Below are 16361 nucleotides of genomic sequence, written 5' to 3'. Positions count from 1 at the left end.
ACCCAATCTACCAGCAAACTATATCAACTTTACCTCTGACATAAAATCAGAATCCAATCACCTCTTTTTTTTTTTTTTTTTTTGAGATGGAGGCTCGCTCTGTCGCCAGGCTGGAGTGCAGTGGTGCGATCTCGACTCACTGCAACCTCCACCTCCTGGGTTCAAGAGATTCTCCTGCCTCAGCCTCCTGAGTAGCTGGGATTACAGGCATGCGCCACCATGCCCAGCTAATTTTTATATTTTTAGTAGAGACGGGGTTTCACCATGTTGGCCAGGATGGTCTCGATCTCTTGACCTCGTGATCTACCTGCGTTGGCCTCCTAAAGTGCTGGGATTACAGGTGTGAGCCACCACGCCCAGCCAGAATCCAATCACTTCTTACCACATTCTTGCTATCCTGGTTAAAGCCTCCATCAACCCAGTCACGATTACTACAACAGATTCTTAATCAGTCTTCCTGTTTTTGACCTTGCTCTCCAATACACAAAGTTTGGCTTTGTGCCCCCACCCAAATCTCATGTTGAATTCATAATCCCCAATGTTGGAGGTAGGTGGGACCTGGTGGGAGGTGACTGGATCATGTGGCAGGTTTCTCCTTTTGGAGCTGTTCTCATGATAAGAGTTCTCACAAGATCTGGTTGTTAAAAGTGTGTAGCACTTCCCTCTTCACTCTCTTCCTCTTGCTCCCACCATGGAAGACATGCTTGTCTCCCCTTTGCCTTACACCATGATTGTAAATTTCTTGAGGTTTCCCCAGAAGTAGAAGCTTGTACAGCCTGTAGAACCATAAGCCAGTTAAACCTCTTTTCTTCATAAATTACCCAGTCTCAGGTATGTCTTTATGGCAGTGTGAAAACAAACTAATACACTCTCCTTTCATCTATTTTAACAGTAAAATCCAAAATGAGCCTGGAAACACAGTAAGTGATGTCAGTTCTTTCTTCAAAATGCTCCTCATTCAGAGTAAAATGTAAAGTTCACTTATAAGTCCACTAGGCCTTAAATAAGGACCCCTATTATATCTTTAATTTTCTATTTATTTTCCCCTTTCTCATTTCATTCCAGACATACTAGTCTCTTTGATATTTCTCAAACATGTTCTCCACACACTTCTCTCCTAGTTACTCTGTGCTGACTGTTCCCTCTTCCTGAAATTATGTATTCTCTTCTCCTGATATATTGTGGTTTGTTTCAAATATTCTTTCCTGAATATGGCCTTCTTTCTGCTCTGTTTTCCTTAATAGCATTTACTACCAGCTAACTTACTATGTCTTCTATTTATTTAATGTCTGTTCTCGTTCCTAAGTAGAATGCAAGCTCAACTAGGCAGAACCCCAGGACTTAAAAAAGCACCTGACACAAGCCGGGCGCGGTGGCTCAAGCCTGTAATCCCAGCACTTTGGGAGGCTGAGACGGGCAGATCACGAGGTCAGGAGATCGAGACCATCCTGGCTAACACAGTGAAACCCCGTCTCTACTAAAAATACAAAAAACTAGCCAGGCGAGGTGGCGGGCGCCTGTAGTCCCAGCTACTCTGGAGGCTGAGGCAGGAGAATGGCGTAAACCCGGGAGGTGGAGCTTGCAGTGAGCTGAGATCCAGCCACTGCACTCCAGGCCGGGTGACAGAGCAAGACTCCTTCTCAAAAAAAAAAAAAAAAAAAAAAAAAAAAAAAAAAAAAAAACACCTGACACATAGGAGATACTTAATATGGGTGATGTATTAAGCAAATATTGCCCTATATTAATATTTAAACAATTTCAATGAGAAACCCTCCAGGGTTTTATGAGATAATAATGTCTAAGTGTCCATTCTTATCAGATCTTCAATAAATAACTTATTGAATCTGAACTGTCTACTAGATTAAAAGTTCTATGAGTCTTTGAATGCACTATGAAGTTAAGAGAAGTCTCTAACTTAGTTCAACATGACCATCATCAGCAACTTGTACTTACCAGCAGCACATAAAGGAAGATAATCTGGGTTAAAATCCCGACTATTCTGAAATAAGTTTCTTGATACTCTTTTTCTGCTAAAACATAAATCATCATTGACTGGCATTCCTTGAGAGGGCTTTAATTTTGGAGATGGGATGAAATCATATGTTGAAAACTAGAAGAACAGAATCATAAATTAGCAAATTTGTGTTAATTCTTCCTGGTAATAAATATGACAAAATAACTTAGATCCAATTATGAAATTCAGGTTAGAATGCATTTTAATTTATCAAATATATAATGATACAGATAAACATCCATATTTAGTACAGTACACCAACAGAACAGAAATGCTAATTTCATTCCAGAACAGAAATGCTAATTTTTTTTTTCTTACTACTTCACCCCAACCCTTTACTGTTCCTTACCATCCTACAGTATACTCTGGCGACAAGGAAGGAGAGAATACAAATGACAAAAAGGATGATCTGACTGAGCAGCATAACCCCTCAAACTATGCTATCTTTGTTTGAGCACTAGACAATAAGTGCCAATTGAAGGTCACTGAACAAGCAAGCATTCTACTATACTGTTCTTACTGAGGCAAATCTATTATCCATATTCTGCAGCCCAAATGTCAATGTAAATGACATGGCAACCTATGTCACAGTTCCCTTAGGAGATTTTCTTACACTAGGTCTCTTAGTTAAAACCAGTAAATAATACTTTATATATGTCTAGTACTTCATGGTTTTCAAGTCCTTTCTCATAAACCCCATATGATCGTTAAGGAACAAGGTGTCAGGACACAATTTTGAAGTTAGACATAATCAGTTAAAGAACTAACTAAGAGCATGATTCAAGTGTTCAAAATTCTTCACCAGTGATAACCTCAGTTGTCCCGGATCATTTCACACTCAACATGACTACAAAACATTAAAAAAAACTAAATAAATTGACAGGAAATTATACTTCCTATATATTTATTTGGAGCTGATAGACACAATCTGTGGGGAAAAGAGAGGTCAGCTTGTTAGTGTGTTTATATAGAAAGAAGTAAATTTAAGAGACTCCATTTGGCTCTGTATTTGAGATGCTGTTAATCTGTGACTCTACCCCCATCCTGTCCTTGCTAGAGACATCGCTGTGGTAATTAAGGTTGAAAAGATTTTGGGCTGTAAGGAATGTGCTTTGTTAGGCAAATGCTTAAAGCCTGCTTGTGGTTGAAGGTCAGTACCATTCTCTTAAATCTCAGTAAAAGAAAAACATCTGTCTCCTGCCCGTCCCTGGGCAAATGGAACATCTCCGTGTATCTGTATGTCTTACTGCTGATTTACTCCCTTATCTTTTGAGCAATAAATACTGAGGGAACTCAGGGGCTGGTGCCGGTGTGGGTCCTCTGTAAGCACAGCACCGGTCCCCTAGGCCCCGCTTTTCTTTCTCTATACTTTGTCTCTGTGTATTATTCTTTTTCTCAAGTCTCTCGTTCCACCTAACGAGAAGCACCCACAGGTGTGGAGGGGCAGGCCACCCCTTCATCTGGTGCCCAACGTGGAGGCTTTTCTCTAAGGTGAAGGTACGCTGGAGCGTGGTCATTGAGGACAAGTCGACGAGAGACTCCCGAGTACGTCTACAGTCAGCCTTGCGGTAAGCTTGTGCGCTCGGAAGAACCTAGGGTAACAATGGGGCAAACTAAAAGTAAATATGCCTCTTATCACAGCTTTATAAAAATTCTCTTAAAAAGAGGGGGAGTTAAAGTGTCTACCAAAAATCTAATTACGCTCTTTCAAACAATGGAACAGTTTTGTCCATGGTTTCCAGAACAAGGAACTTTAGATCTAAAAGATTGGGAAAAAATTGGCAAAGAGTTAAAACAAGCAAGTAGGGAAGGTAAAATCATCCCACTTACAGTATGGAATGATTGGGTCATTGTTAAAGTAGCTTTAGAACCGTTGCAAACAGAAGAAGATAACATTTCAATTTCTGATGTCCCTAAAAGCTGTGCAGTAGATTGTGAAAAAGAGGCAGGGATAGAATCCCGGAAAGGAAAAGAAAGTTCACACTGTAAATGTGTAGCAGAGCCGGTAATGGCTCGGTCAACGCAAAATGTTGACAATAATCAATTACAGGAGGTAATATATCCTGAAACGTTAAAATTAGGGGAAAAAGATCCAGAATTAGTAGAGCCATCAGAGTCTAAACCACGATGGCCAACTCTTACAACAGCTCAGATGCCTGCAACGTTAGAACCTCAAATGCAGGTTAAACAAGTACAAACTCCAAAAGAAGATCAAATAGAAAAAGATAGAGTCTCTGTCATGGCAATGCCAATCCAAATACAGTGTCCACAATATCAACAGGTAGAAAGTAAGATTCAGCCGCCAGTAGCCTATCAATACTGGCCGCCAGCTGAACTGCAGTATCTGCAGCCTCCAGAAAATCTGTATGGACAGCCAGGAGCATTGCCAGTGCCACAGGGCAGGGCGCCATATCCTCAGCCGCCCACCATGAGACTTAATCCTACAGCACCGCCTAGTACACAAGGTAGTGCAATACATAAAATTATTGATGAGGCAAGAAAACAGGGAGATATTGAGGCGTGGCAATTCCCAGTAATATTAGAAGCAAGACCACCTGGAGAAGGGGCCCGAGAGGGAGAACCTCCCGTAGCTGAAGCCAGATATCAGTCCTTTTCTATAAAAGTACTAAAAGAGATGAAAGAAGGAGTAAAACAGTATGGACCCAACTCTCCTTACATGAGAACATTATTAGATTCCATTGCTCATGGACATAGACTCATTCCTTATGATTGGGAGATTCTGGCAAAATCATCACTCTCACCCTCTCAATTTTTACAATTTAAGACTTGGTGGATTGATGGGGCACAAGTGCAGGTCCGAAGAAATAGGACTGCCAATCCTCCAATTAACATAGATGCAGATCAACTATTAGGAATAGGTCAAAATTGGAGCACTGTTGACCAACAAGCAATAATGCCAAATGAGGCCATTGAGCAAATCAGGGCTATCTGCCTTAGGGCCTGGGAAAAAATCCAAGACCCAGGAACTGCCTGCCCTTCCTTTAATACAGTAAGACAAGGCTCAAAAGAGCCCTACCCTGACTTTGTAGCAAGACTTCAAGATGCTGCTCAAAAGTCAATCACTGATGACAATGCCCGTAAAGTCATAGTGGAGTTGATGGCATATGAAAATGCCAATCCAGATTGTCAATCAGCCATTAAGCCATTAAAAGGAAGGGTTCCCGCAGGATCAGATGTAATCTCAGAGTATGTTAAAGCCTGCGATGGAGTTGGAGGAGCTATGCATAAAGCTATGCTTATGGCTCAAGCAATCACAGGAGTTGCTTTAGGAGGACAAGTGAAAACATTTGGGGAAAAATGCTATAATTGTGGTCAAATTGGTCATCTAAAAAAAAATTGCCTAGTCTCAAATAAACAAAATGTAACTACTCGAGTTACTACAACAACAGATAAAGGGCCACCTGGCCTATGTCCAAGATGTAAAAGGGGAAAACATTGGGGTAATCAATGTCATTCTAAATTTGATAAAAATGGGCAACCACTGTCGGGAAACGAGAGGAGGGACCAGCCTCAGGCCCCGCAACAAACTGGGGCATTCAAAATTCAACCCTTTGTTCCCCAGGGTTTTCAGGAACAACAACCCCCACTGTCGCAAGTGTCTCAGGGAATAAGCCATTTATCACAATACAGCAATTATCCCCCGTCACAAGTGGCAGTGCAGCAGTAGATCTATGTACTTTACAAGCAGTCTCTCTGCTTCCAGGGGAGCCTCCACAAAAAATCCCCACAGGGGTATACGGCCCATTGCCTGAGGGGACTGTAGGACTAATCTTAGGAAGATCAAGTTTAAATCTAAAAGGAGTTCAAATTCATACTGGTGTGGTTGATTCAGACTATAAAGGAGAAATTCAATTGGTTATTAGTTCCTCAATTCCTTGGAGTGCCAGTCCAGGAGACAGGATCGCTCAATTATTACTCCTACCTTATATTAAAGTTAAAAACAGTGAGATAAAAAGAACAGGAGGGTTCGGAAGCACTGATCTGGCAGGAAAGGCTGCCTATTGGGCAAGTCTGGTCTCTGAGAGCAGACCTGTGTGTAAGGCCATTATTCAAGGAAAACAGTTTGAAGGGTTAGTAGACACAAGAGCAGATATCTCTGTCATTGCTTTAAATCAGTGGCCAAAAAATTGGCCTAAACAAAAGGCTGTTACAAGACTTGTCGGCGTAGGCACAGCTTCAGAAGTGTATGAAAGTACAATGATTTTACATTGTTTAGGGCCAAATAATCAAGAAAGTACTGTTCAGCCAATAATTACTTCAATTCCTGTTAATCTATGGGGTCGAGATTTGTTACAACAATGGGGTGCAGAAATCATTATGCCTGCTCCATTATACAGCCCCATGAGTCAAAAAATCATGACTAAAATGGGATATGTACCAGGAAAGGGATTAGAAAAAAATGAAAATGGCATTAAAGTCCCAATTGCGACTAAGAAAAATCAAAATAAAAAAGGAATAGGGTATCCTTTTTAGGGGCGGCCACTGTAGAGCCTCCTAAACCCATTCCATTAACTTGGAAAACAGAAAAACCGGTATGGGTAAATCAGTGGCCGCTACCAAAGCAAAAACTGGAGGCTTTACACTTATTAGCAAAGGAACAATTAGGAAAGGGACACATTGAGCCTTCATTCTCACCCTGGAATTCTCCTGTATTTGTAATTCAGAAAAAGTCAGGCAAATGGCGTATGTTAATGGACTTAAGAGCCATAAACGCTGTAATTCAACCCATGGGGCCTCTCCAACCTGGATTGCCCTCTCTGGCCATGATCCCAAAAGACTGGCCTTTAATTATAATTGATCTTAAGGATTGCTTTTTTACCATTCCTCTGACAGAGCAAGATTGTGAAAAATTTGCCTTTACTATACCAGCCATAAATAATAAAGGACCAGCCACCAGGTTTCAGTGGAAAGTGTTACCTCAGGGAATGCTTAATAGTCCAACTATTTGTCAAACTTTCGTAAGTCAAGTCCTTCAACCAGTTAGAGACAAATTTTCAGATTGTTATATCATTCACTATATTGATGATATTTTATGTGCTGCAAAAACAAGAGACAAATTAATTGACTGTTACACATTTCTACAAGCAGAGGTGGCCAACGCAGGACTAACAATAGCATCTGATAAGATCCAAACCTCTGCTCCTTTTCATTATTTAGGGATGCAAATAGAAAATAGAAAAATTAAGCCACAAAAAATAGAAATAAGAAAAGACACATTAAAAACATTAAATGACTTTCAAAAATTGTTAGGCGATATTAATTGGATTCGGCCAACTCTAGGCATTCCTACTTATGCCATGTCAAATTTGTTCTCTATCCTAAGAGGAGATCCAGACTTAAACAGTAGAAGAATATTAACCCCAGAGGCAACAAAAGAAATTAAATTAGTGGAAGAAAAAATTCGGTCAGCACAAATAAGTAGAATAGATTCTTTAGCCCCACTCCAACTTTTGATTTTTGCTACTGCACATTCTCCAACAGGCATCATTGTTCAAAATACTGATCTTGTGGAGTGGTCATTCCTTCCCCACAGTACAATTAAAACTTTTGCATTGTACTTGGATCAAATAGCTACATTAATTGGTCAGACAAGATTACGAATAATAAAATTGTGTGGTAATGACCCAGACAAAATAGTTGTTCCTTTAACCAAGGAACAAGTTAAACAAGCCTTTATCAATTCTGGTGCATGGCAAATTGGCCTTGCTGATTTTGTGGGAATTATTGATAATCATTACCCCAAAACAAAAATCTTCCAATTTTTAAAATTGACTACTTGGATTTTACCTAAAATTACCAAACATAAACCTTTAGAAAATGCTCTGACAGTATTTACTGATGGTTCCAGCAATGGAAAAGCGGCTTACACAGGGCCAAAGGAACGAGTAGTCAAAACTCAATATCAATCAGCTCAAAGGGCAGAGTTGGTTGCAGTCATTACAGTGTTAGAAGATTTTAATCAACCTGTTAATATTATATCAGATTCTACATATGTAGTACAGGCTACAAGGGATGTTGAGACAACTCTAATTAAATATAGCATGGATGATCAGTTAAACCAGCTGTTCAATTTGTTACAACAAACTGTAAGAAAAAGGAATTTCCCATTTTATATTACTCATATTCGAGCACATACTAAGTTACCAGGACCTTTAACTAAAGCAAATGAACAAGCTGACTTATTAGTATCCTCTGCATTCGTAAAAGCACAAGAACTTCATGCTTTGACTCATGTAAATGCAACAGGGTTAAAAAACAAATTTAATGTTACATGGAAACAGGCAAAAAATATTGTACAACATTGTACCCAGTGTCAAGTACTACACCTGCCCACTCAAGAGGCAGGAGTTAATCCCAGAGGTCTGTGTCCTAATGCATTATGGCAAATGGATGTTACTCATGTACCTTCATTTGGAAAATTATCATATGTTCATGTAACAGTTGATACTTATTCACATTTCATATGGGCAACATGCCAGACAGGAGAAAGTACTTCCCATGTTAAAAAACATTTATTATCTTGTTTTGCTGTAATGGGAGTTCCAGAAAAAATTAAAACTGACAATGGACCAGGGTATTGTAGTAAAGCTTTCCAAAAATTCTTAAATCAGTGGAATATTACACATACAACAGGAATTCCTTATAATTCCCAAGGACAGGCCATAGTTGAAAGAACTAATAGAACACTCAAAACTCAGTTAGTTAAACAAAAAGAAGGGGGAGACAGTAAGGAGTGTACCTCTCCTCAGATGCAGCTTAATCTAGCACTCTATACTTTAAATTTTTTAAACATTTATAGAAATCAGACCACTACTTCTGCAGAACAACATCTTACTGGTAAAAAGAACAGTCCACATGAAGGAAAACTGATTTGGTGGAAAGACAACAAAAATAGGACATGGGAAATAGGGAAGGTGATAACCTGGGGAAGAGGTTTTGCTTGTGTTTCACCAGGAGAAAATCAGCTTCCTATTTGGATACCCACTAGACATTTGAAGTTCTACAATGAACCCATCGGAGATGCAAAGAAAAGCGCCTCCACGGAGACGGAAACACCGCAATCGAGCACCATTGACTCGCATGAAGAGTCAAGTGGTGATATTAAAAAAACAGATGAAGTCACCACACACCAAGAAGGCGGAGCTGCCGACCTGGGCACAGTTAAAGAAGCTGACACTGTTAGCTAGAAATAGCCTAGCCAGCACAAAGGTGACACAAACCTCAGAAAAAATGCTGCTTACAGCTTTAATGGTTGTATCAACGGTGGTAAGTCTCCCCATGCCTGCAGGAGCAGCTGCAGCTAATTATACCTACTGGGCCTATGTGCCTTTCCCGCCCTTAATTCGGGCAGTCACATGGATGGATAATCCTATTGAAGTATATGTTAATAATAGTGTGTGGGTACCTGGTCCCACAGATGATCGTTGCCCTGCCAAACCGGAGGAAGAAGGAATGATGATAAATATTTCCATTGGGTATCGTTATCCTCCTATATGTCTAGGGAAAGCACTAGGATGTTTAATGCCTGATATCCAAAATTGGTTGGTAGAAGTACCTACTCTCAATCCCACCTGTAAATTTACTTATCACATGGTAAACGGAATGTCACTCAAACCACAGATAAACTATTTACAGGACTTCTCTTATCAAAGATCATTAAAATTTAGGCCAAAAGGAAAACCTTGCCCCAAGGAGATTTCTATAGAAACAAGAGATTTAGTTTGGGAAGAATGTGTGGCCGATAGTGCCGTAATTTTACAAAATAATACATTTGGAACCGTTATAGATTGGGCACCTCGAGGTCAATTCTACCACGATTGCACAGGACAAACTCAATTCTGTCCCAGTGCACTAGTGAGTCCAACTGTTGATAGTGACTTAACAAAAAATGTAGACAAACATAAGCACAAAAAATTACAGTCTTTCTACCCTTGAAAATGGGGAGAAAAGGGAATCTCTACTCCAAGACCGAAAATAATAAGTCCTGTTTTTGGTCCTGAACATCCAGAATTATGGAGGCTTACTGTGGCTTCATACCACCTTAGAATTTGGTCTGGAAACCAAACTATAGAAACAAAAGATTATAAGACATTTTACTCCATCAACCTAAATTCCAGTCTAACAGTTCCTTTACAAAGTTGTGTAAAACCCCCTTATATGTTAGTCATAGGAAATATAGTTATTAAACCAGACTCCCAAACTATAACGTGTGAGAATTGCAGATTGTTTACTTGCATTGATTCGACTTTTGATTGGCAGCACCGTATTCTGCTAGTGAGAGCAAGAGAAGGCGTGTGGATCCCTGTGTCCATGGATCGACCATGGGAGGCCTCGCCATCCATCCATATTTTAACTGAAGTATTAAAAGGCATTTTAAATAGATCCAAAAGATTCATTTTTACTTTAATTGCAGTGGTTATGGGATTAATTGCAGTCACATCTACAGCCGCTGTGGCAGGAGTCGCATTGCACTCTTCTGTTCAGACAGTAAGCTTTGTTAACAATTGGCAAAAGAATTCCACAAGGTTGTGGAATTCACAATCTGGTATCGATCAAAAATTGGCAAATCAAATTAATGATCTTAGACAAACTGTCATTTGGATGGGAGATAGACTCATGAGCTTGGAACATCGTTTCCAGTTACAGTGTGACTGGAATACTTCAGATTTTTGTATTACACCCCAAATTTATAATGAGTCTAAACATCACTGGGACATGGTTAGACGCCATTTACAGGGGAAAGAAGATAATCTCACTTTAGACATTTCTAAATTAAAACAACAAATTTTTGAAGCCTCTCAGAGTCACTTAAATATTGTGCCTGGAGCTGAGGCGTTAGATCAAGTGGCAAAAAATCTTTATGGATTAAACCCCACGACTTGGATTGAGTCTATTGGAAACTCTACTGCAATAAATTTTGGAATTATGTGTCTCTGTTTAATCGGTTTGTTTTTAGTGTGCTGGACCAGTCGAAGAATCCTGCGCCAAAATCGAGAAAACGAACAAGCCTTCATCGCCATGGCACATTTATATAGAGGAAAAGGGAGAGAAAACGTTGCGGGAAGTCAGGGACCTTGAACGGAGGGACTGGCTGAAGCCACAGCAAAAAAACATAAAATATAAAGATTTCATGGACATTTTATTAGTTCTCCAAAATTTATACTTTTGTAATTTCTTATGTCTGTCTTGAATCTCTTAATCCCATCATTTTCTTTGTAAGATAAGGAGGATATATGTCACCTCAGGACCGTGTGATGATTGTCTTATCTACACAAATTGTTTGTAAAACATGTGTGTTTGATCAATATGAAATCTGGGCATCTTGAAAAAAGAACGAGATAACAGCGGTGTTCAGGAAACAAGGGAGGTAACCTTGAACTGGCCGCCGGTGGACGGGACAGAGCCATATCTTTTCTCCTTTTGCACACAAATAGGAGAGATATCGCTGAATTCTTTTTCTCAGCAAGGAATATCCCTGAGAAAGAGAATGCGCTCTAAGGGTAGGCCTATAAACGACCCCCTTGGAGGCGTGCCGCCTTTTACAGTTGAAGCCGAAGGGATGAAATAAGCCCCGGCCTCCTGTAGTGCTCTCAGGCTTATTAGGAAGAGAAAATTCCCACCTAATAGATTTTTGGCCAGTCAGGTTGTCTGCTCTCAAACCCTATTTCCTGATGAAATGTTATCAATGACTATGCGTGCCCAAAATTTCATCAACAATTTTAATTTTAACACCATCCTGTGATCTCATCCTGCCTCCACTTACTTTGTAATATTCTATTACTTTGTGAAATATATAATGTCAGTGTCATGATGACAAAGGTAGTTTTGTTGAAAAGAAAAGGGGGAAATGTGGGGAAAAGAGAGGTCAGCTTGTTAGTGTGTTTATATAGAAAGAAGTAAATTTAAGAGACTCCATTTGGCTCTGTATTTGAGATGCTGTTAATCTGTGACTCTACCCCCGATCCTGTCCTTGCTAGAGACATCGCTGTGGTAATTAAGGTTGAAAAGATTTTGGGCTGCAAGGAATGTGCTTTGTTAGGCAAATGCTTAAAGCCTGCTTGTGGTTGAAGGTCAGTACCATTCTCTTAAATCTCAGTAAAAGAAAAACATCTGTCTCCTGCCCGTCCCTGGGCAAACTGGAACATCTCCGTGTATCTGTATGTCTTACTGCTGATTTACTCCCTTATCTTTTGAGCAATAAATACTGAGGGAACTCAGGGGCTGGTGCCGGTGTGGGTCCTCTGTAAGCACAGCACCGGTCCCCTAGGCCCCGCTTTTCTTTCTCTATACTTTGTCTCTGTGTATTATTCTTTTTCTCAAGTCTCTCGTTCCACCTAACGAGAAGCACCCACAGGTGTGGAGGGGCAGGCCACCCCTTCAACAATCAAATATAGATGTGGTGATAAACCTTGTCAGTATGTTTCTTTGTAAACTTTGCCAAGTATCAAATAGCAAAATAAAATTAAAGATATGTCTATTATGCCTCAGGTACCCATGTTATTTATTATCAAATTTTGTGAAAAACCTATTACTTCCTTCAAAAATTAACCCAGAAATGATAAGAAACAAAATTAAGAATGGCCAGATGAGGCCACATGCAGTAGCTCACACCTGTAATCCCAGCATTTTGGAAGGTGGAGGCAGGTGGATCACTTGGGCCCAGGAATTTGAGATCAGCCTTGGCAACATAGTGAAATCCCGTCTCTACAAAAAATACAAAAATTAGCCAGGCATGGTGGAACGTGCCTGTGGTCCCAACTAATTGGGAGGCCGATGTAGAAGTATTACTTGAGCCTGAAAGGTAGAGGCTGCAGTGAGCTGATATTGCACCACTACACTCCAGCCTGAGTGACTGACTGAGACCCTACATTAAAAAAAAAAAAAAAAAAAAAAAAGAATGCCCTCAGCTGGGCATGATGGCTCACGCCTGTAATCCGAGCACTTTGGGTGGCCAAGGTGGGTGGGTCACTTGAGGTCAAGAGTTCAAGACCTTCCTGGCTGACATGGTGAAACCCCATCCCTAGTAAAAATAAAAAATTAGACAGGCATGGTAGCACACACCTGTAGTCCTAGCTACTCGGGAGGCTGAGTCAGAGGCTGAGGCAGGAGAACTGCTTGAACCTGACAGACCACGGAGGTTGCGGTGAGCCAAGATTATGCCACTGCACTCTAGGCTGGGCAACAGAGTGAGACTCTGTCACAAAAAAAAAAAAAAAAAAAAAAAAAAAAAAGCCCGAATAAAAAAGGATTGACTTTACTTTCTCAAAACCCAGTTAACATCCATGATTGATTACACAGCAGTCAGCATTAAAAGGATATAATGGAATAAAAAACAAAACCAATTATAGTCAACTTCTGATTTATTAAAAGATGACGTATTAACACAGCTAAAATAGTGAGTAATCCAGAAATAATTCTACAGTATGGAATATATATATATATATATATTTTTTTTTTGTTTGTTTTGTTTTGTTTTTGTTTTTTTTTTTGAGACGGAGTCTTGCTCTGTCACCCAGGCTGGAGTGCAGTGGCGTGATCTCGGCTCACTGCAAGCTCTGCCTCCCGGGTTCACGCCATTGTCCTGCCTCAGTCCCCTGAGTACCTGGGACTACTGGCGCCTGTCACCATGCCAGCTAATTTTTTGTAATTTTTAGTAGAGACGGGGTTTCACCCTGTTAGCCAGGATGTTCTCAATCTCCTAACCTCATGATCCACCCGCCTCGGCCTCCCAAAGTGCTAGGATTACAGGCGTTGAGTCACTGTGCCCAGCCCAGTATGGAATGCATTTTATGTTAGATTTACTTTGTGAATAATTTCTGTGTAGCAAACACATATTAGTATATAGGCCAGATACATACAACAACTGGTGGGGGTGGTAATGTTAATGAGGGTGGTGGTGTGTGTGTATGTGAATGTGGCATTTTCAGAAATCTTGAGAAGTCAGGCAGAGATTAAGTCTTGCTACATAAGATTGTGCATCTGAAAGTAGACTATAGGACATACCAATTATTATTAACATGAAAGTCCCGTTTAGGTCTCTCTTAAAAGTAAATGATTTTCATTAGGGTAAGTTTTGATGGGACGAAACAATGAAGAAAAAGTGGTTTCGAGTAAAAGAAAATAGAATTCATAAATTTTGAAAGAGTTGTAAGTTAACGTTACAAAATGTGAAGCAGTCTATTTAAAGCACTTGATGACTCTCAGGAACATGGAACTGAATTTTCAATCTTTGCAGTTAATACCTAAAAATCTATTTCATTCCTTAGAGTTACAGTAAATGAAAACATTATAAAAAAGCAAGTTTCACACTTAATATTAACGATGGTTTGAAATTTACATAGTGTTATTTACTGTTTCAATCTTTTTTGGATTTTTTTTTTTTTTTTTTGGACAGGGTCTCACTCTGTTGCTCAGGCTGGAATGCAATGGCATGATCATGGCTCACTGCAGCGACCTTCCCCATCTTAGGTGATCTTCCCACCTCAGCCTCCCAAGTAGCACATGCCACCACACCCAGCTAATTTTTTAAAAAATTTTTTGTAGAGACGGGTTTTTGCCATGTTGCCCAGGCTGATCTCAAGCGGTCAGGTTCAAGTGATCTGCCCACCTTGACCTCTCAAAGTGCTGAGATTACAGGCGTGAGACACTACACACAGCCTATTATCTCTTAGCCTTTGCATTTGAATCCCTGCATATTTTTCATAAAAAGATTACAAAAATTAGGCTGGGCATGGTGGCTCACGCCTGTAATCCCAGCACTTTGGGAGGCCGAGGCGGGCAGATCACGAGGTCAGGAGATCGAGACCATCTTGGCTAAAACAGTGAAACCCCGTACCTACTAAATATACAAAAAAATTATTCAGCCTTGGTGGCGGGCGCCTGTAGTCCCAGCTACGGAGGCTGAGGCAGGAGAATGGTGTGAACCTGGGAGGCAGCACTTGCAGTGAGCCGAGATCGTACCACTGCACTCCAGCCTGGGAGACACAGCGAGACTCCGTCTCAAAAAAAAAAAGAAAAAATTACAAAATTTACTCTTGTTTAATCCTCTGACCTAATGCATCTTATTTTAGCTTTTGGCACAAGAATTAAAGCATCTCAAAAATAGTTTTAATTCTATTTTGGTAGCAAAAAATTACCAGAAAAAGACCTTTTAATATCTAATTCTCTCAGAAATCACTTACACTCCTGGCTTCACTGAACTTGTACTAAACTTTATCTTGACCTCCAGTTTTTGAACTTTTCACCTTTTGCCAGTTCTTTCTGGTTTCACCTGGACTCCACCCATGCCCCTTCATGGTGGGCATTAAACAAGTTTATTCCCATTAACCAGCTACCTTCTGTAAACATCACTGTGTCTTTCAAAATTTCCCATGTACACTTTAGAAAAAACAGCTGTGATACTATATGTAAACTTTATATCTTGCTTTTGAACTTCACATTATGATAAAAGTACTTCTCATGCTGTTAAAACCCCTTATAAGTGGCTATACTTTTTTTTTTATTAAGAGACAGGGTCTCACTATGTTCTCTTGGCTGGCCTAGAACTCTGGGCTCAAGTGTTTTACCCAATTCTGCTACCGAAGTACCTAGGACTATAGGATCACACCACCCGGCCTGGCTATAAATTTTAATTACAAAAATAATAATTGCTTATTGTAAAAAATATAAAAAATATCAAAGTTATCAAAAGAAAAATTAAATTTTAAAAATGCAAACTATGGAAATAAGATATAAACTTAAATTATTCTTTGGGACCACTCTCACTGGAATCTTATTGATAAATCCTGTTATCTATATGTAAACATTTTTCATATATGTAAACATTCTTTTTCTATATGTAAACATTCTTCAATAAGCTATTTAAAAAAAAAATAGAACACATGATACTCTGGCACACAGTAAATATGTAGACATCCTTCCATGTAAGACCATACACATCTGTTTATTTTAGACTCATAGTTCCTTACTGATGGACATTTTCTTTGCCACAACTTTTCACTATTACAATCTTGCAATGAACGTTGTTACACACCTATCTTTGCATATTATATTCCTATAGTATAAAAGTCCTAAAAATGGAACTATTGGGTCCAAGGACATAAATGATCTCTAATGGCTATCTAATATTCCATTGACTAGATGTGCCACTCTCCTTTGATGGAACATTCAGATTGCTCCCCAGGCTTTTCTCAGATTGATAAGCAAAATATTCCAATGGGGGAAATACTACATACATGGCTCAAGGTAGCAGTGCTGACAGAAGGAGACTGACAGACTTTAGAAAGACTGTCACATATGCTACATAGCTAAAATTAAAAAAACAAAA

At 39.7% G+C, this 16361-nt stretch overlaps 1 protein-coding gene across 5 annotated transcripts in view; it reads right to left on the bottom strand.

The window, feature by feature from the left end:
* TOGARAM1 (TOG array regulator of axonemal microtubules 1) overlaps positions 1 to 16361 on the bottom strand; it is a 126098-nt gene that overhangs the window by 82570 nt on the left and 27167 nt on the right. For all 5 annotated transcript variants that reach the window (XM_030931213.1, XM_030931217.1, XM_030931214.1 and 2 more), the window contains exon 2: positions 1954 to 2110. In XM_030931213.1, coding sequence (XP_030787073.1) covers positions 1954 to 2110 — 157 coding nt within the window. The remainder of the gene's footprint in view (positions 1 to 1953; positions 2111 to 16361) is intronic.

Source organism: Rhinopithecus roxellana, chromosome 5 (genome assembly GCF_007565055.1).
Source record: "Rhinopithecus roxellana isolate Shanxi Qingling chromosome 5, ASM756505v1, whole genome shotgun sequence".
Classification (NCBI taxonomy): Eukaryota; Metazoa; Chordata; class Mammalia; order Primates; family Cercopithecidae; genus Rhinopithecus; species Rhinopithecus roxellana.
The sequence above is the reverse complement of the archived record's forward strand: the minus strand, read 5'-3'. Positions and strand labels throughout refer to the sequence as shown.